This window comes from Ailuropoda melanoleuca, chromosome 1 (genome assembly GCF_002007445.2).
Source record: "Ailuropoda melanoleuca isolate Jingjing chromosome 1, ASM200744v2, whole genome shotgun sequence".
NCBI classification, from domain to species: domain Eukaryota; kingdom Metazoa; phylum Chordata; class Mammalia; order Carnivora; family Ursidae; genus Ailuropoda; species Ailuropoda melanoleuca.
In genome coordinates this window covers 141,251,537-141,272,646 of record NC_048218.1, presented here as the reverse complement: position 1 = coordinate 141,272,646, position 21,110 = coordinate 141,251,537, and the positions used below count along the sequence as shown (strand labels likewise).

At 38.2% G+C, this 21,110-nt stretch overlaps 1 protein-coding gene across 3 annotated transcripts in view; it reads right to left on the bottom strand.

Moving 5' to 3' along the window:
* CDK14 (cyclin dependent kinase 14) overlaps positions 1 to 21,110 on the bottom strand; it is a 546,012-nt gene that overhangs the window by 87,671 nt on the left and 437,231 nt on the right. For all 3 annotated transcript variants that reach the window (XM_034667605.1, XM_034667608.1, XM_034667609.1), the window contains 2 exons: positions 6,481 to 6,620; positions 712 to 855 (listed from right to left, as the gene is read on the bottom strand). In XM_034667605.1, coding sequence (XP_034523496.1) covers positions 740 to 855; positions 6,481 to 6,620 — 256 coding nt within the window. In that variant the 3' untranslated portion in view covers positions 712 to 739. The remainder of the gene's footprint in view (positions 1 to 711; positions 856 to 6,480; positions 6,621 to 21,110) is intronic.

Below are 21,110 nucleotides of genomic sequence, written 5' to 3'. Positions count from 1 at the left end.
TTTCTGTGAAGCATGTGTGATTAGAACAGGCGACATGCTAGAGATTGCCTTGTTTAGATGACACTTTCTATCTGCAGAATAGCAGAGGTCAAGGAATCGAACAGGAAAAAAAAGAAAAGCTTCATCATGATAAGGTCTGTACTAGGGGCCAGGGAGGACTCAGAAGTGGGCTAAGTAGCCCACACGGCAGCTGAGCTAAACGAGGGAGCACATGTTCTTTCCAAGGGAAGCAGCCACGATTCAGTTATACACACAAAATGCTGGCAGGAATGTGATTGCAGTTTTGCCAGAGTTGTTGATTTAAAAAAAAAAAAAAGCTAAGAATCCAGACTTTGTGTAAAATCCTTCCATTTAAAATGAAAGCAACTAATTTGAAAAATTGTGTGGGCCCAATAAGCAACTCTGTGACTTAGATACAGCCCAAGGTTAACCTTTCTCTAACCTCAACGAAGAATGTATGAGTAGTTGCAATGATTTGCTTAGAACTGAAATGGTTTGTTTATGACTGCATAAATAAACTACAATTTTGGCTAGGATCCAGCAGGTACCTGAAAATACGACTCCTCAGTAGACTCCGTGAGGAAAGCCATAATGAACACAAGAGATTCACAGCACACGTAGGGGGGATAAAAGGAATCTGACATATCTCATTTAAAAGATCTATTCAATGTCTATTCATTATTAGTTCCCAGGCAAAGGAGGTCACCTTACCTGTGCTTTCTTGAGAATGCTGTGCTCATCAGTGTTTGCTATTTGATAGACTTTTGCCATAACTATTGTTTTTCCCAAAGGCCCGCATGCTTTCTCCAGCTTCTGGCTGCAATCTTACATTTGGGACGGTAAAAATAGAAGACACTGTGGACAGAATAAAGAGTTTCCATTTAAATATTTATAGATCACTTATAATCTTTCCTTGTAAAACGTACACTGAGATGCAATTTCACATATCCAGCCCGTAAAACATCATGGTATGTGTTGGTCTCTGAAATGTCCAGTGGTAATAGCCACAGACACAGTGACACAGATTTATACACACATACGTCAGCATTGTCTGCCTTCCCTTCAGAACGACAGGGCGGTTGATATTCGTGCTCATATTTCTCTCATCTAGAACAACGAACTTGGGTTGGAAACAACATATCTTGTACTTCCTTCATGCCATTCTTTAATTAGTGCACCGGAGAAATATTTATGGAGCCCCACACTGTTCTAGGTATCTTGGAATCCTGCAGTGTATAAACCAGAATGAAAAGAAATCCCTGTTCTTATTGATTCCATTCAGGGGAGACAGATGATAAATAACCAAACAAATATATCAACTAACAGTAAGTGTTATGAAAAAAAATAAAGCAGGGAAGAGAAACTGGAAATGCTGGGGTGGAAGGTCAGTGAAGGCTTTCTTTTTTTTCTTTTCTGTTTTTGAGTAGGTTCCACACCCAGCATGGAACCCAGTGCAGGGCTTGAACTCACAACCCTGAGATCAAGACCTGAGCTGAAATCAAGAGTCGGATGCTTAACTGACTGAGCCACCCCGGCGCCCCCAGGGCTTTCTTGATAAGGTACATTTGAGTGGAGGCCCAAGGAGGTGAGAGAGCAAGGCAGGCACAAATCTAGAGGAAAAGCAAGCATAAACGATAGGAAGAAGAAACAGCAAGGGCTGATCCAAGAAGCTAAATGAGAAGCAGGCAAAATGGAAGGCTATTGTAAATTATAGGTAAGAGAAGATGGGGAGTGACTTGGGGCAGGGCAATAGCAGTGAAGAAGTGAGGAGTGGCGTGTCCTTGATCTCTTTGGAAGGGAGTGCCAACAGGGTCTGTGGAAGAACTGGGTTTGAGTGTGACAGAAGAAGAGGCATCGAGGACACCTTCCACCAGTGGGAAGAACAATGTTGCCATTTATTGACAAGGGGGAGAGGACAAAAGGAGCAAGTCTGGGGGGAAAGATCAATTCAATTTTGGTGATATTAAGTTCGAGATGCCTCCTAGAGGGCCAAATGGAGATGCTGAATAGTTGGCTGAATATGCAAGCCTGGAGTCAAGGAAGGTGGGACTGGAGATAGAAATTTGGAAGCTGTCAGTGTAAGATGATACCTAAAATCATGAGACTGAATGAGATCACGGAGGCTCTGGGGAGTGTATGTAGACAGAAAGACCTGAGGATTATGCTCTAGAGCATGCTAAAAGTGAGAGGGCTGGCAGATGAGGGGAAATCCACAAAGGGTCAGAAGAGGAGAGTGTAGGGAAGCAATAGGAAAGCCATGGGGGAGTCCTGTCCTGGAATCCAAGTGAAGGAAATGTTACTAGGAAGTGATAGTGGACAGTTGTGCTGAATTCTGTTGATGGATCTAGATGAAGGCTAGGGAAAGACTGATGGACAGAGACTTGAAGAACAGCAGTTCCGGTGTCTTGGGCATGAAAGCCTCGTTCAACAGGACTCAGGAGAGAATGGAAGTCTAGGAACTGGAACCAGTAAATATATGTGAACCGGGTGTGTTTATTTTTAAGAAGATGGCATGAGGCTACATTAATGGCTATAATGTTGTTTTAGGATAATATACAGGACGTATACAGGATTGAGTAGGAAAACTCATAAACATCAGAGCTGGAAAGGTCTTAGGGATCACTCTGTCTCTAAATGAGAAATCAGTAACCCAAGGAGACCAAGGCACTTGCCCAAAGTTGCCTGGCTAGTTCCCAGGAGAGCTGAAGCTGGAATCCAGGTGGTCTGATTCCTAGTTTGGTGCTCTTCACACTGCACCAATTTGCTGGCCTTCTTTTACTGCAGATCTGAGTTTTGTGAATTAGCAAATGAATGTAATAAAATCAAGGACTCTGTGCTATGAAGTGTATTTTGTTCATTTACTTTGACAAGGGTAGTTCGGCTTCAATAATTTATGTAACTTGATAGTATACACAGGAGAATGCCCTGTGGTGTATTTTGGAAAAGTAATGAATTTCTTCTAAATCAGCCCTCCATTTCCTTCCCTGCAATTAAATTTCTGTGTAGAAATGGGGCAAGGCTGTTGGGGTTTCAGGACAGAGGGAGAATGACGGGGTGCCACCAGAAATAGCCAGCTTTAACTACCAGATCCCCAGGTATCACTATTCCTGCTTGATGAATTCTTAATTCCCGCTTTGGCGACACGCTAACACATCACTTCTAAATTGTGGTATCATGTAAACTAGTGAGATTTTAAGGGAAGGTATAGCAAAGAAAGATATTATATTGTTAAATGATTTTCCAAAGCAAAGAAGAGTCTGACATAAGCATACAACTTAATTTTTATGATGAATCCATGGAACAAATGCGGTGCTTTGTGTAACCAAGATTCTAACAACACTTGATACCCTCCTCACAGAGTCGGATGTATTAAAGTAAGCCAAGAAGGCTCAAGCCCACTTTCAATTTATTTTTGTTCCAATTTTCTCCTTTTAAACTGGTTTTGCTTTCTGTTTGCATACGTGTTTTCCTTTTGTGGACACTCTTTTAAAAACCACTATTAACCATTTTTAAGATGTAAACATTATGGACTCAATTGTATTCCTCCCAAATTCTTATGTTCAAACCTGAATCCCCAACGTGATGGTATCTGGAGACAGAGTCTTTGGGTAGTTATTAGGGTTACAGGAGATCGTGAGAGTGGCACCCACATGATGAGATCAGGGGCTTCACACAAAGAGGAAGAGAGAGGGAGAGACTGTTCTCTCTGCCCTGTGAGGATATAGCAAGGTGGCTTTCTGCAAGCCAGGGAGAGGCTTCACCAGGAACAAAATACACCAGCACCTCTATCTTGGACATCCTAGCTTCCAGAATGAAGGGAAATAAATGGTAGTTGTTTAAGCCCCCACAGGCTAGGGTGTATTCTGTTACAGCAGCCTGAGCAGACTAATACAGTGAGGTTCCTGGATGTGATAAATCTAAACCAGTACTTGGTTGTTTAAGACAATCCATCTTATTTATTTATTTATTTATTTATTTATTTATTTATTTGACAAGCCATTTCTTCGTTCTGCAACACTTCTTCCCAGGTAGACCTCCTTCCAAATCTCTTTGGAAAAGGAAACACTTGAGGATATCACCCTCGCTGCTGCCGTTTGCCAGGTGGTGAGCTTTCATCAGACTCCATACTAATGGGAAATTTAATTTGAATAATTTCTAAATGTAGTCTGTAGAATATTAACCTAGATAACAGAGTCCCCAGAAACAGTCATTTCGCCTAAAAGAACTAGTTCCCAAAGTTTCTGAAGTCTAGGAATTTTGTTTTGTAAACATGTTTACAAGGACTACCACCTTGTTCTAAATGGAAACGACCATAGTATTTAATACTGGGATTGTCCTTTCTTGGGACTGGATTTATGCTTCATAATGATTATCTGCTAGACACAGAAATAGCATTTCTGTAACTCAAAATTGTTACCGGAGGCATTTAGCAGAATCTTGCTTAAAAAATATAATGATTTTTCATCTTTATTCTCCCCCCTTCAAAAGGTTTCACTGCTCCTGATGTTTAACGTTAATGCAAAGACGTGTTTCTGCCAATGAATATCGCCTTATGGTTATGCTTCTGCAAATAGCCTGCTGTGAGCTGATAAAGGGATTAATGCAGCCAAAATTCTTAATCTGTGAAATTACAAATTAAATTCTCATATTAAAAATACCACCCTGAGGTATTTTTTGTGGTTTTAATTCCCCTCTGGTGTTCTGCATACATTGTGCTTGTTAATGACGGGGACAAGGCTGTCTCCGGTGGCAGCCTGCTGCCGAGTGATAATGTGTAGGCATTTACTTACTGATAGAAACTGGATTTAACCACTGGCTGATAAACTAAGTGGCAAGTGGGTAATAAGTCCATATTAACAGAAAAGTACTACTACAGAATTCAGAATTTGTAGACCATCAAAATCCTGGCTTAAACTCAATCATCGAGTCAGATGGGATTGAGATGTCACCAAGGAGGAGTGATATCAAGTTACAAGTTATACTAAATGAGAAAACAAACCATATGTTTGAATTTGATGAGCCATAAACTAATGAGCCCATTTGTATCTTTTTTTTTCCAGTATAGAAGGATGTGTCACTAATTCATCATTTTTCCACATAAATTTCATCTTTAAACTAAAAAAAAAAAAAATGGGAATAGCTGTCATAATGGTCAGCGGGTAGACTTTTAGAAAGAAAGTAGGGCAGAAAATAGAATAAATATTGGTTGGGAATATACAAAATGTTAAAGAAAATTTACTAAGCATAAGGGGGAGTAGTGAGTAATGGATTAATATATCTACAGACAGTTTAGGATAAAAAGAAATTTATATTAAATGTGGGTTATCAAAAAAGATTTAGGGTAGAAATATGCAAGAGGAGTTGTTACTTGAGACTTAGCTACAAAATAAAGGGTTCCTGTTGTCAAGGAGAATCTAATACTACAATGGGGGAAAAGCCTAAAGTCCAAGAGATTAAAGAAATAACTTTTTGTATGGCTACAGTAAGTGTGTACCTGAGGATTAATAAACATATTATAAATAGCTACGTATGTAGGCAGTATATTAATTTTTAAGGTAGTCAGAAAAGAGTAGGAGAAGGAATATTTCGAATTGGCATTTGGAAAGAATGCATCACCATTGAACAAAAATGTTCTTACTGAAATAGCGTCTTGCAAAATTTCACAAGAATTCTGTTTCACACTTTGGAAGAAAGATGAGATCCTCCCAGCCATAAATCTCCCAAATATTTAAAATGTAATTGAAAAAGGCTGTGTAAATATGAACGCTTTTGTAAAAATAAAACAAAAACCCACCCAGGAATGTGTTTTGTTTTAAAAGATCCAGAGAAGCAGTGTCTGTATGAATACCAAGAGCGTTTGTAGTTGAAATGAATTACAAGTCTTCGGTTCTTACATGTCAATTCAGTGCATTAGCCAATTGCCAACTCTGCTCGTCAGCTTACTGCATAGCAGCCCTTTTTAACGTTATTGTTACAACCAAGATGGTCTCTAAGAATCAAACAAAAATGAATCATTTCTCCTCTGTGTACTGCAACCAGTTAAAAAGTACGGCATGCATAAAGCACTAAATATGTAAATCATATTTCCTTTTCCTTTATGACTGCTCAGATCATTCTTTTGGACACACACATAATCAAATACAAAGACATGCAGTTGCAGACTGCAGAGCAGAGATAGCAAAAAAGGAATCCATTTTCTTCCTCTGTCTGGTAAGCTAGCAATTGAATGGCAGGATTCCACTAAATAGATACACACATGACTCCCTTTTCCTTTCTCTCTCTCTTTCTCACTGGCTCTCCCCCCACCCCCGTCTATAGATAGATGCACATATATATGTGTACATGTAATGCATATGCAAACATACATAATCTTACACACGCACATATAAAAACATATGAATCCTCCTATAAGTACGTTGCACATAGATGCTAAAATGATATGCCTGCTCTGATTGGATGTCTCAGATTTGTCATACTCACTATCGGTCAGTTCCCATAGCCGTGGGGGCAGGTCACTAAAATACTCGTGGCTCAACGCAGCCTGTGCTGATAGTCTGTTCTTTGGGGAACATTGTAGGAGCTTGGAGGCCAGATCCTCTGCATAATTCACATAGCTGAGCCTAAAAACACAAGCAAAAAAGAGAAATCAGATCAAACAAGAAAATCCACTAAGTAAGACATAAAGCTCACCTAATTTTCCTGGACCTATTTGTTCTTGGCCAAACCGAATTAAATTACCTGCTGAAAATAAACAGCAGCAGAATTCATTTTGGTTCTTAGAGCATCTGTTAATCTAAACTAGCTTTTACTCTTGATATCCTCATCTCATTGATTTATTTTTTTTATTATTTTTTTAAAGATTTAATTTATTTATTCGACAGAGACAGTGACAGCCAGTGAGAGAGGGAACACAAGCAGGGGGAGTGGGAGAGGAAGAAGCAGGCTCATAGCAGAGGAGCCTGATGTGGGGCTCGATCCCATCACGCCGGGATCACGCCCTGAGCCGAAGGCAGACGCTTAACTGCTGTGCCACCCAGGAGCCCCTCATCTCATTGATTTAAAATATTTCTACTATAAGTAAAAGGTTGATACCTTCAGGATAGAAGGTCCCAAGGTAGAAAATTTCAGGAGATAATTTATCAAATAGTTACCAGAATTTGCTCATAGAATCTATCTATTGCATACACATCTGGACACATTTATAGGAAAATTAATACAAAATAACTAGGAGAATTAAAATAAAACTACTATTAAGTTCTCTAGTTATTAAAGTTACTTTTCGTCTAACAATTTACATTTTCTTACATTGAATATAAAATTATTGGCATAAGTACCCTGTAAAATATCAGCAATCATAATATTAACAAGCAGGTTAATGAAGGGAATGTGTATAACCCAAATGGGGCTGAATTAATTCAAGATGACCATTAAAACAACAGTAGATAGAAAATATGTGTCTTATGATTACCAAAAAAGCAGAGAAGTCAAATCTCCCACGTGGTACAACTTTCAAATGCATATCAGATCACACAGTCCAGCCCAGCCTTGCTTCTTACCGAATCTCTGTTTCATTGCTCAGTACAATTAAACCCAGATAATTAACATAAAAATGACAATAAAAGTATTCCTGATAATGGCTGCCATTTATGGGTAGTTGAACACGTGTCAGGCACCTTCCTAGGCACTTTCCACATATGCTCATATTTATTTGGTCTGCCAAGGGAACTCCGTCTCCATTTAATAGCAGTGCAAGCCAAGTGGCAGTCGGAAAGAGGCGTGGATTGCTCAATTAGCAGGTTGAGTGGATTTAAACCCACCTAGAATTAGTGGACTCTAAAGTGGTTTGCATTTGTTACACTCTCAGATAGTTTCTAAAGGCAACCCATGGACTCCTGAGTTTCTACAATAAAAGCAACAGGGACACTGACTCTCAGAGAGAGCCAGAGAGTGTGAAGGCAAGTTCTATCTGCTGGTGAGTATTTTTTCAAAAGTCTTGAAGCTACTTAACATACAGCCAATAAACTTTCCTCAATAACCAACAATTCTCCCACTTCCCATACTCAAGCAGCTCTTCAGCATTGATTTAAAGTTGTTATGGACGAGGGGAGGATTGGGAGTGAGGAAAAGGAAAGGAGGTAATGAATTTGGGTAAAGGAAGAAACATGGAAGGAGCAAAAAAAACACTGCTCTGAAGACCCCACCTATGAGGGCTCTCTAGGTCTTCATATGTGAAAGTCTCATAGATGGATTCAGTACTTGGCTGCCATAGTGGCTGTTTGTTTTTTTCCTTAAAGCAAACAAACAGATCAGTGGATTGGCTTTAAATGTCTCTGCCTGGCAAAGACAAATTTGTCCACAAGAAAAGGAGGCATTCTCAAAATTCCCTACAGTTTTGTTTTTTTTCCCCTACTTTCCTTTAAGAGGGGCCAGGGCCATCCAAATTATTGCTGCCTTTTCCTAAGACTCTCATTATTATAAACTTTTCATTAGCATCTTTTAAACTACCAAATGCAAAGTTCGAAATAGGTAGACTACATGGTAAAAGCTGCACTTATATTGAATGTACGGTTTATATATAATCACAGTGAACATGATTGTTGGTATAACAGCTTTGATGAAACAGAATACCAGCGCCAGACTGAGGCTGGAGCTGAGCTATTGGCTTGATTCTGCACAACAGCGATGAACCATCCTATGTCTGAAAGTCCCTCCAGCTCCAATGAGCCACGAATCACACTCTGTAGAGTTGCTGATCACATTTCGACTAAATATAAGGAATTAACCAACAAGACAATCTCATTTCTCCTCCCCACAAATGACTAATGTCAAACTTTAATGTTGATGAAATAATCAAATGCTCATCTGTGATATTCAAGATATATAAAAAATATTTTAATTATCATGTAATTTTAATTTAGAAAGTCTATTTCCTCACATTTGCATTTCAAGAACCACTTTTATTCCAATTCTCCACATTTTCAACAGCAGAGTCTTTGTCATTACCAGAACCATTTTTTGAGTTCGTCCAAGTTGTTTGAGATAGGACACTTCCAGGATATCTTATTTGGACATTTTATCCCAAAGCATAAGTGCATTTTATCAGAATGTTAGAATGATTGTGGTCATTTTCAATCTCTCGTTGTGATGATCTCTTTAAAAATCTTCCCTTGTAATTTGTTAATTTTTGTTTTATATATTCAAAAGCTGGGTAATTCAATGCATAAGAGTTTAGCACTTTAAAAAAAAAAGAGTTTAGCACTTTTTTCTTTTCCCGATAAATTTAGTTTTCAATCTCTCTGTAGCAACCTTCTCTATTTTCAATAAGGCTTTTGGGCCAAAATTCATTTTTTTCCCCCTCATTTAACTTAATGACCTCACCTTTCTTTTTTTTGGTACTTGCTCGGCATACCTTTGTCATCCTCTTACTTTTAATGTTTCATGTCCATAATTTTAAGGTCTCTTTCACAAATATTATATACCTGGATTTAATATTTATCCAAGGAGAAAATTTAGTCCACTTACATATTGTGATTACTGATGTTTGGAATTTTTACTGCTAACATCGTAATACTGTGTTCTATTTTGTCCTTCATCTTTTTTTCTTTTCCTGCCTTCTTTTAAATTGAATTTTAAATTGAACATTTCCATCTTCTGTTTCAGAAGTTATAAATTCTATTTCCATCTGTTTAATGATTACTTTTAACTTTTTCTTTTTTTCCATTTCAATATTTATTTAAATGTTTAAATTCTTGCACTAAGTTTTTACAAGCTGATGGACACTGACGAATTATTTTTCCCCAAGAACTAGAATCATACATTACAGAAATTATAAATACATGATTGAACACTGATACACAGTACTACCTTGTTAATTAAATAAGACAAATTATCAAGTATATAAATATTAAGTTACAGAGGTCAACAGGAAAATAAAATATTAGATACCTACTCAATTCATTAGCAAAAACTAGCTTCTCTTTTTGCAAGAAAGATTGGAAGAGAAGGAAAAAATTCACACTTTTATCAACAACAGTTGGCAAACAACTTCCAATAAAAATAGGAAAAAACTACAGAAGTTTCAGAAATTTTATAATTAAGAATTATTTGAGCTACAAGAACAAAGCATGTCTATCTTAAAAACAAATATTTACTAATGGGCATATTCAATACATCCTACACAAGACAAGCATGACATTTTGCTAAAAGTACTTAATAGCTCACTCCCACATTTTTCCACCCACTTTTTTAACCTGCACCCCAAAGGGCAAACATTCAATTAACTTTAAGATCTTTTTGTCTGGAGACGTTAAAGATACGTGCTTCTGTTACAATGTGGACTTTACATGAACTTTTCAACCAGAGGTTTGTGATTTTCACAATGGAGGTTTTCATAATAGCACAAAATGAGATTTATAGAAAGACATTAAAAAATCATTATCAGGCTTGGCCAAAAGCCAACAAAATCAGTGCGTACACAAACCTGTTGTATACTGTTTAAAATGGGAGAGATATAAACATAAAGTAGCAGGCAAAGAGCTGTACAGGTCCTACTATCAATGTCTGAAATGACTGAAGGGATAAAACACAGAAGATCTAGACTGTTTTTCATAGTTCCTGAATTTTAATTCTGTATGATATTAAAAACATACAAGTATTGTGGCTTGTATTTCAGCACCCGATCTTCTTAAATTTTTTGTATATTGCTAAGATCCTGGCATGTGAATAGATTTGAAGAAGACTTAAAACTCAATACTGCATGCTTCCTGGAAAGGTCAATTGATAAAAATGATAAGCACATTTTAAATGCTGAACAGCAAGCACCTTTTGCTAAGTTTCCAAACGGCCCGATGATAATCCAAACACAGAGGCTGCAATCCTGCCAAGCTTGAGGCCTGATAGAACTGCTTATCAATACTCCTATGAAAGCTTCATTAGACTTCCCATTCGCCAAGCCTACGTGTTGGTTAATGCGCGTGATAAACCGGGTCCTGTCTTAAGCTCCATTTCTGAGACAATAGCATCAGGCAGCCCAGTTTATTGACTGTAACAGCAGTTTCTACGACTACTGGTAATTATGAAGTGCAGCTGCATTTTAGGACAAGAGCTGCTTGCTTTTAAAAGTTCCCCACTTTCGTCTTCTAAACTTCTCTGCATCTTTGTATTTCACGCCACCTTCAACTAATGCTAGGACAACAAGTATTAGAGCTCGTCCAAGACCTGTAACATGACGACAGTGACACAACAACCAGGTTCTTCAAGAAACTTCATCTTTCCAAGACATAACCAGTCAACAGCCTGGCTGGATGGTAGCGCACCACCACCAAATGGTCAATCCGGAACCTAGATGCCTACTTTCTCCACAAGGGCAGTGTGGTAAGTTGCTTTACATACTCTCACTATTGCAGTAATACCACACTTCTTAAGCTCCTCTACAAATTTATTTGGGGTCACACCAGTTAGACAGTCCTGTGTATGACTTCATAAGAATTGGTCAGTTCATCTGAGCCATACTTAGTTAAAAAACACTCAATAGGATGATGAAAGAATTGCAAGAAAAATGAATATAGGATACAGAAGTAGGTGAAGAAGCTGTAGTCTACTTCAATATACTACACTTGTAAGTCTCAGTGCTTTGAGCAAGATGTTGGGAGTAATAGGAAATGAAAAGAACCCCCCCTCCCCCGCCCCAAGCAGCAGCAACTCTTTACTGCAGTAATGAGGCAAGAGAAAGGAAGTTCCCTCAGGTTTAGCCCATCTAGGTCAGAATGCTTGTTAAATGCTTTCCTGATTTTAATTCCATCCTCCCGTGTCCTAGTTAACCCCTCTTATGGAGCGTCTTGGCAGAATAGTAATGAATTTCTATAGTTCACTTGTCTGTATAGAGGTCATGCTATGTTCCTCACAAGAATCTCAACTGCCCTTCAGAAACAATAAATATGTGACCAAGAACACCACAGAACCGCTCAATCTACAGCCAGGAGTGTCCTCTTTCGGGGTCAGTTGGTTTTGTCTTGTTGTTTTTTGTTTTTTAACCATCAAGGATATCAGAAGAAACTTCCACACTTTATACCTTCACCCTCAGTTCTCCAAGAGGATGGCTCCTGCATTTTTCAACGTTTCACTTTAACTGCTTAAAGTTTAGAGTTAAACCTTCCCGCTGAACAATAGAAGATTAGAACACTTCTGATGATACTAGTCCCATCTCTCAGGCAGTATTGTCTTATATTTTATTCCTGTTTTCTGTGCTTTATATTTATTTCATTTATTTTTAGAGGGGGGAGAGGCAGCAGGAGAAGGAGAGAGGGAATCTTAAGCAGGCTCCATGCTCAGCGCAGAGCCCGATGTGGGACTCGATCTCACAACCCTGAGACCATAACCTGAGCTGAAATCAAGAATAGGACGCTTAACCAACTGAGCTACCCAGGCGCCCCTATTTCCTGTGCCTTTTAAAAACACACGTATTAAATGCCGCCATGGTTATTATTTAGATTTACCCATGTTTATTATTTATTTCATCACCTTTCTTCTCATGTTTCAGATGTTCCTTCTCTCCTTAGTCTTTTGGATCTGAAATACAAACTTCAGAAGTTCTCTCCATGACGAAAGAATGTAGTGGCAAATTCTCTCAGTTTCGTTTTCATACAGGAGAACAGTTTGGCTGGGGATAGAACTATAGGTTCAAAGCACTCTCCCTTAACCCTGAGGGTATTATTTCACAGGCTTCTGTTGCTGCTGCGGTTAGCTCTGATCTTCCTCCTTTCACAGTTGCAATGTAAGGTGTTCTTTTCATTTAACTTGCTTGGTATTCAGCATTTCCTGAATGTGAGGCTTCAAGTCTTTCAACAACCCCGGGGGAAAAATTGCGGCCATTACTTTTCAAATGTTGCCTATCCCCATTTTCTCTCTTCTCTCATTTTGTAACCGCAACGTAATGCCATCTATTAAATTTTCCATGTCTTTACTCGTTCTTTCATCTTTCCCATCTGTCGCTCCCTGTGCTCTCCATTCTGGGTAATTACTTTAGAGCTATATTCCAGTTCAACGAATTCTCTAATCAGCTGCATTAATATGCTGTTTTCCCTGTTCATTTTGTTTTCATAAGTTCTTTTTAAGTCTGACAAGTTTATGTGTCCAATTTGATGGTTTCTTGTTCAAGTTTTAGACAATCTTTTCTTTCCTTACAGCATTTTAAATACAGTTATGCTCTATGTCTCATAATTTCCAATATCTGAAATTCTGAGTGAGGGGGAGTCCAATTTTGTTGTTGCTTTTGCTACTGACCCTCACTCACAGTGACTTTTTCTCAGATGTTTTATAATTCTGGATTGTGAGCTCATGCTTGGCTCATGTTAATGTGTCAGAATTCTCACGGGCCTGGGTTCAGAATATTTCTCCATAGGGATTTTCTTTCGTTTCTGTCAGGAGTCCTGGGGCTCTCTTAACAGCCAGGCGCTCTAAGTTCTTTCTTTGGCTTCTGCAACCATGTGAGTTGTGGAAATTTAAACCTAAAATTATAGGATTTTCAGGGGACTTTTTTAGCCCCATCCAACGCCAAAGCCAACACAGTTGTCCCTGCCAGTCTCTCTTCGTTGGAAGTAGATTTTTTTTTCAGCCAACCCGTTACTGAGGTTGAAGTGCTTTGAGTGTCTTGACTATATGGGGAATCTCGATTCCTATGCTGTGCCTTTCTTAGGCCCAAAGCATTGTGTCCTGCCCCCCAAGTGGCTCCATATTCCTGTTTTAGCAACACTTCCAGGATAGCTGCAAATTTAGCACCTCCTTATCACTCTGGTTTCTTCATTCCTGGTCCCTGGAGAGTTCACTTGCTGTCTTCTTGGTTCGCCCATGCACATGCATTGGAAAGGATGTGCTTGTTGTACCTTCTCTGCATTTTAGGTCAAGTTTTGTCATAGTAGACGAGACTTTTTCCTCCCAAAGGTGTGTATTTATAATCTTCCTAATAAAATAATCTATACTTGTAATCTTTAGGACTTTCTCCCTGGCATCACTAACTCAGTATTGTTTGCTACCTTAAAAACAAAACAAAACAAAACAAAACCTACTTCTTTAGGTCACCTCTATTAAGTCTTAAAAATTAGCTAACCAAAGTTGTTTTAGGTTAAGGTTCTTTCACCACTCAACTTTATAGATGTCTCCAATGCATTACCTAAATGAAAGAAGCAAAAGGTTATGTACTCAGTAATTCCACTTATATGACATTCTGGCAAAGGCAAAATTATAGAAACAAAAGAATGATTAGTGGTTGTCAGAAGCTGGGGGAGGGGTTAACAAAGTGCACAGGAGAATTTTTTCAGAAAGCTTTTGGTCCTGAAAGATGGACATAATGCCATCTAGAGATGTGAGGAGGCAGGGTCAGGGAATTCATCAAGGAAATTCAGTAGAGAGATGGGGTATTGCAGGTTTTTCACAAGGAACATTCAGCCCTTAGGGGAGGACCACTGACCCTCTGTGAGTGGCTGACATTGGGACTTCCATGTCTGGGGTGGGGGGTCTGATGATTCAAAGGATGTTCCCGGAAAATGGGGAGATGCTACTGCCAGTGGTGAGGCCTTCCCACTGACTTCAGCGCCTGACCCCAGGTCACCAAGCAGGGACCTGCCTACGGCTGTCAGTCTGTGCCTGTCAGCTCAGATGCTGGACTCAGGGAGCTCTGTGTTGGTGAAGGGTCGCATAAACCTGGCAGGGTATGTGGGACAGAGGACTTTTGTGTTCACGCCACATTCATTTTTTTTTTTAAGTAAAATATGTTGTTGTGGAAACTCTCTGAAAAACCTAAGGAACTTTAAAATGCTAAATCTAGGTGACAACAAAGAGAGACAATCCCTACTCAATTCAGAGCGTGTGTGGCAAGAATCTCACGAGTAACTTTCAAAGAAATGCTTTTACTACAGTTGAAAATAATTGTATGCTGCTATTTTAATCATAATGAATATTTTTCATTTTCCTAGTCCTTATCCATACAATGCTCCCACACACACACATACACACACACTCTTTATCTACATTAAAAAGAAAGGTATGAAAAAAGGGAACATGAACAGTAAAAAACTGCCTTAGACCAGGGATACAGAGCAGGATATTTTCTCCATCCCTTGTGCAGGTTAGTTTTCTTGCCTCAGAAATGAGGGAGATGGAATAGATGGTCCTGAAGGGCTGTCTAGGTCTAGGGTAATATGCCCTCCAATCTGGGAAGAATCTCATTGTGACCTAGAGGCAGGGAGGGTTAGCATGGCCACACTGGCCTGCCATCACTAACCTACCAGAACTTTCCGCCGCCACCAATGAAATGATCTAATGTGCATCTCACTTCTCTTCATTCAACCTGTCAACTAACAGCTTTCAAAGTTCTCCTAAGTTTCTCAGCCATTCTGAAAACCAAGACAAAGAGCAAAGACAGACTAAAGGAGACTGATGAAGTTGAGAAGAGAGCATTGAAGGTGAAGGATGAAAATTATGAAAAAAAGAGGGAGAGTGTGGCTAGGGTGAGGTGGCCAGGGCTACTTCTTATAAGGCATGGTTCCCGCTATACCCTGGGGACATGACATTTGTGGAATGACTGGATTTTTGTTTGAGGACTGAGTATATCAACTGTTAACGCCTATAGAAGTTTTACTTTACCTGAGAAACATGCATTTATAAAGTCAGCCATCATTTTTGAACAAAAACATCTTAAGGTTAAATCCTAATCCTTAAGGTACATCTTCAAAATATACATCCCCTGGAGGGTGTCATTTTCTTTCTTTCTTTCTTTTTTCTTTCTTTTTCTTTCTTTCTTCCTTCCTTTCTTTCTTTCTTTCTTTCGAAGGAAATTGGTGCTTGTCTTTTTAAAGGTACATTATAAACTAGGATTACAAGTTCTTTGTTTTGTTTTTTTATGCTGTAGTTTCAAAAGACTCCCTCCAAAATTGATGATACATCTGCCTGTGGAACAACTAAGACAAGTTACATTTTGTTCCCAAGAGTTGACTTGTAAATATCTCTATAGAAATCTTCACTGGGATTATTAACATTTTATTTTTTGTTTTTATTTTTTTTTTAAGTAGGTTCCACGCCCAACGTGGGGCTTGAACACATAACCCTGAGATCAAAAGTCACATGCTCAGGACACCTGGGTGGCTCAGTCAGTTAAGTGTCTGCCTTTGGCTTAGGTCATGATCTCTGGGTCCTGGGATGGAGCCCCATGTCGGCCTCCCTGCTCAGCAGGGAGTCTGCTTCTCCCTCTTTCTCTGCCCCCTCTCCCACCCTGGGGCTCGTGCTCAATCTCTCTCTCAAATAAATAAATAAAATCTTATTTAAAAAAAAAAAAGTCAGGCACCCCTATTAACATGTTAGCTCATGAAAGCTGGATATAAAGAGTAGAGGTGTAGTAGGCTCAATTTATTTAGAGCATTGGAGATACTGATTTCCATATAACAGCTGAAGAGAAAGTAGAGGGGAACAAAAAGTTCTAGAATATTCCTCAATGCATTCTATGATGGCATAGAACTACATACGCCGTGGGCCTGTATGTGGAACATACTAGTGGGCTTTGTCTCACAGAGTTGGAAACAGAGTGACCTGGACTGAGATGTTAAGGGTCTGTATATTCAAGCTTTACTGTCTCACTCTTCACAGAGCAAAGCTGGGGGACTGGATCCTTTCATTTGGTAGTATACACGGCCATCCCTGTGGCCATGATGCCAACATGGGCACTGGCCATTGGATTATGCCACAAGTAATCTCCTGGATGATTCATGCAGCGGTCCACCCACCCATAGACAGGCTGACTGTTTCCTCAACTGTAACCAGGGCTGTCAGACGTGGTACTCTTTCTTGTCTACACATGAAAAGCAAAATGCTCATTTAATTACCATCTTATCTAAGTTCTTGACTTTGGGGGAGGACTGTGGTCATAAAACTGCTCTGATTTTTCAAAAAATGACTTATTTTTAGAAAACAGGCTCAAATTTATTCATTTTGCAAAGAGGGGTCTGTAATTTGTCAAGCAGATCATGAAGGGAATCCCTGACATTGGAATAAACTCTTAGGGAAGATAAAGACTAATAGAAGGAAAGGTTTAGGCTTGAGCAGTGAACTTCTCAACCCCAGGTGCTGGGCTATGCAATGAAAGACTCCCAGTTACATTAATAATGAAGAGATAGAGTTGTTTAATGCTGAGACTTCCATTGTCAATGCATGGTTATGAAAAAAAAGTTAATGAAATTCCTTCCCTCAAGGTAAACAGATAACATTTTTATATTAGTTTCCACAAATAGGTTGTGTTTTGTTGTACACAGAAGATTGTTCAATTCTCATTCATTTATTCTAGTGAAACTGTTTAATGAGACAATCTCCCTGGAACACACTCATTCCCATAGTGGTCAGCTCACTTGACTATCAAAATGTTATATAACAATAATGTTATACATAGGGAACACTACAGTTTACAAAGTGATTTCACATGTATTATTTTATTTCATCCAGATAATCAAAGGGTCAAAATGAAGAGTATCAAGATTTGTGACTCTTAAATCTTGGTGTCCATTACATGTCACACCAAAGATTTATTGCTACTATCACACACACACACACACACACACACACACCAGGATGTACGTGGCAAGTTGGTAAGAGGTTATTGGGTTATTTTAAAGTTTTCCTTAAGGACGCCTTCCATTTTTCTATCTTTCTCTCTTCCTTTAATTCTGAACTCTATTTCTGTACAGACTACTCCTTCTATATTCTTGTTAACACCCACATTGCCCTATATTAAATAAAGACAATAAAGCGAGTCCAGCTTTAACATAGATAAGATGAACAGTTCCCAAAGGACTGCTCTAGTCGTCCCAATCCTTACTGCTAGGTCTCTCCTCCAGATCTAACCCTTACTCAATACATAGTTGCCCTTACAGTAAACTCTATGTGGTGGAAAAGTACAGAAAGTGCTGGAGAGTCCTCAGCAGGATGTGACTGAATCAAGTTTTTGAAAACATTAGCACTGACACTCAAGAGTATTATAAACTGCCAAAAAGTGGTCCAGAAAAAGGAAAACATTAAATTCTTGCTTTGGATTGCGGAGCTTAGATAAAAATTACACCAAATTTCCTAGTTGTGATTTTATTTATGACTATTTCCTACCATCTCTAGAAAAATAGATGTTTTTGAATGTTTAATGTTCACTCTGAAATCAAATAAAGAGTGGTTTGGCTTTTAAAAAATCAGTTAACTTTTCACATAATTATATTAGCCTTTCCCACGTTCTAATATGAAGCTATAGATTTTTCATATTTACATTTTGTAAATCCACTGATATAGATATTATCATAAAATATTCAGGGAGAAAAGCTAATATAAGTGAACTTCTTGCTATATTCTTTTCAACAAAAACTCTTGTGTATTTAAACTCATTTCTACCTCAGTCCTGCATCAATCGTGCTTTTATTTAACCTGCTCATAGGAAAGAGAACGTTAACTAGTTCACTATTTCTGCAGAGATTCCATGTTAATTTCCTCTCCAATTCTTCTCAGTGCCTAGTAGCAGCTTCTTTTTTAGTTATAAACTTTTATTGTTTAATAGCTTATGTAAGAGCCATATCTACTCAACCTCTACTTCTAAATAATATAATTTTTAAAAATTTCTCTAAGATGTGTTAGAGCTTACCAAACATTGACATTTTTCTTCTATAGGAATAGTATAAACCTGTCAGGCATTACACTTGTACCTCAGTTACATTTTAGAGAAGATTCATAGATTTAGTGGATTAATGATTATATGATTCTATACTTATGTTCAGTATTTTACTCTGATAATGTGGTTTATAGCAGAAGAGGCACAAATAATTACTTTTTAATCCTTTGACTGAAGGACAAGATAGAAAAGGGTATATTTTATTTCAGTAAAAGAAATGGGTAAAAATACATTAATAATAATTAACCCTTAGAAGGATAAAACTTACAGAATATTTAAACTCTAAACTCACAAGTCAGTGTAGGATACCCCAAAAACCCAAAGGATGTGCATTCAACAGAACTGGCTTTCAACATCCCAGTTATTTTATTTATTGTTATATCCAATCATAAACAGTAGGCCTTCAGAACCACATGACCTTCCCCATACGGAATCTCATTGGTACCCGAAGAACATCAGGCAACTTGTAACCTTTCCGACTTCTAGATATAGATCAGGATAAAATTAATAACCCTCTTCTACTCCACAGGACCACTGTGAAGACTGACCTTTTCTTACCATAACTTGCTTCAATCGATCATAGGCATCGTATTATCTCACCTATTTCACAAGTTTTCAAAACATCTTTACAAAGTCAACAGTGAAGCAAATTGTTCATGAATGTTCTACCCTTGTGATGTTTTTGCTATTTTTGCTGTTTAGACAATAAAGATGAGCCAATTTTCCTGATTTTAATTGACTGATTATAGCACCGTTTCTTCTGAAAAAGACAGCTCTCATTTTTGATGATAAAAGACTGCATCAGGAGTTTAAATTCAAACCTTCATTTATTAAAAAAAAAAATCAATACACATTAGACCTCAGCAATGGCTTATGTTTTACATTTCTGATGGATATGTTCTAAATATCTAGTCCAAATTACATGGACAGTATGAAAAACATTTTCACTACAAAGGGCTAGGAAACTCTTTAACTTATTGGTGCGTCTACATTATGGTAAATTGAGCTAATGGAAACTGGTAACTTCAGAGCCTTTCATTCCTCTGAAACCCTATAGAAGTTACAAATCTCATCATCAGAGGCTGGATTTGGAAGCTGATATCTGCTTCACTAGAACGGAATGGTGCGTCCTCAGACTATAAACAGTGCTAAAAATAGCTCCTGAAAGGCATCATTTTGTGATTATTTCACCAAAAAAGAAAAATATATCTTTAATCCTGAAAAAAACCTCTTCAAAGTTTATGTTCTCAATAAACCTTTCACTGAGAACTGCAAATATAACTTAGCAATGTAATAAATGCCCTAACAAATATATCAGATTTTTCACTTAATGCTTTTTACAGGCTTAAACCAAATGGAGTAAAAGGAAATCACCTTTTACAGTCCGACTCCTACAGGAAGAATGCTTTGCTGTTACGCTTTTTAAAGAAGGCATGGTGAATTTATATCGACTTTGGCGAATCTTGGGGCATGATAAAAGGAAGAAAAATACTAGCACAGTGAACATTCCACAGAACTCTCTTCACATATTTATTTCCTTAGAGACTGGACGTGATCCAAAATACTGAGAAAAATGTAAAAAGAAAAAAAATTAAGGTAAAAGATGTACAGTTTATCACTCAGGCTGATGATATAGAAGAGATGTTCCCCTACTCCTTTTTTTTTGTTTTAAATATTTTATTTATTTATTTGAGAGAGAGCAAGAGAGAGAGGGAGCACAAGCAGAGGTAGGGGCAGAGGGAAAGGCAGGCTTCCTGCTCAGGACCCTGGGATCATGACCTGAGCCGAAGGCAGATGCTTAACCAACTGAGCCATCCAGGAGCCCCAATGTTCCCCTACTCCTTACCAAAAAAAAAAAAAAAAAAAGTAATGTTATAGATTAAGGATATTAAATGGTTAGCATAAGAGAAAAATCACCAAAACCAGTGCTCCCACTAAATCAATACGAAAGAAAATTTGGTTAGGTCAGAGCTTATTATGGGTTGCTGAAGTTTAGTTCAAGGCAAATGAAGACTACTTTCTGGGGACTCTAATTTCAGCTTCTTTATCTTATGCTATTGCATCTGGAATTTGAAAATATGTGATTTCACTATGATGTAAAAAAGAACTGGCCTGTATGCCTATGTCCAAAACAAGAACTGGATTAGGACTGTTGAAGAGTTTCGCATCCTTTATAAAGGGCCTGATGATCTTCAGGAAGAAAAGTCAAAATATCTTTCAGTGCTTACTGCTCCTACAAGGAACCTCGTAATCCTCCCATCATAGCGTGTCTTCTAGACTCCAGTCTGAACCAACTGCCTGATCTCTGATTATCACGAAGGACATGACCAGCCAGCAAATGACACTCTTCTTCTTTTTCTGAGGATTTTACTTACTTACTTACTTACTTACTTATTTATTTATTTATTTATTTATTTATTTA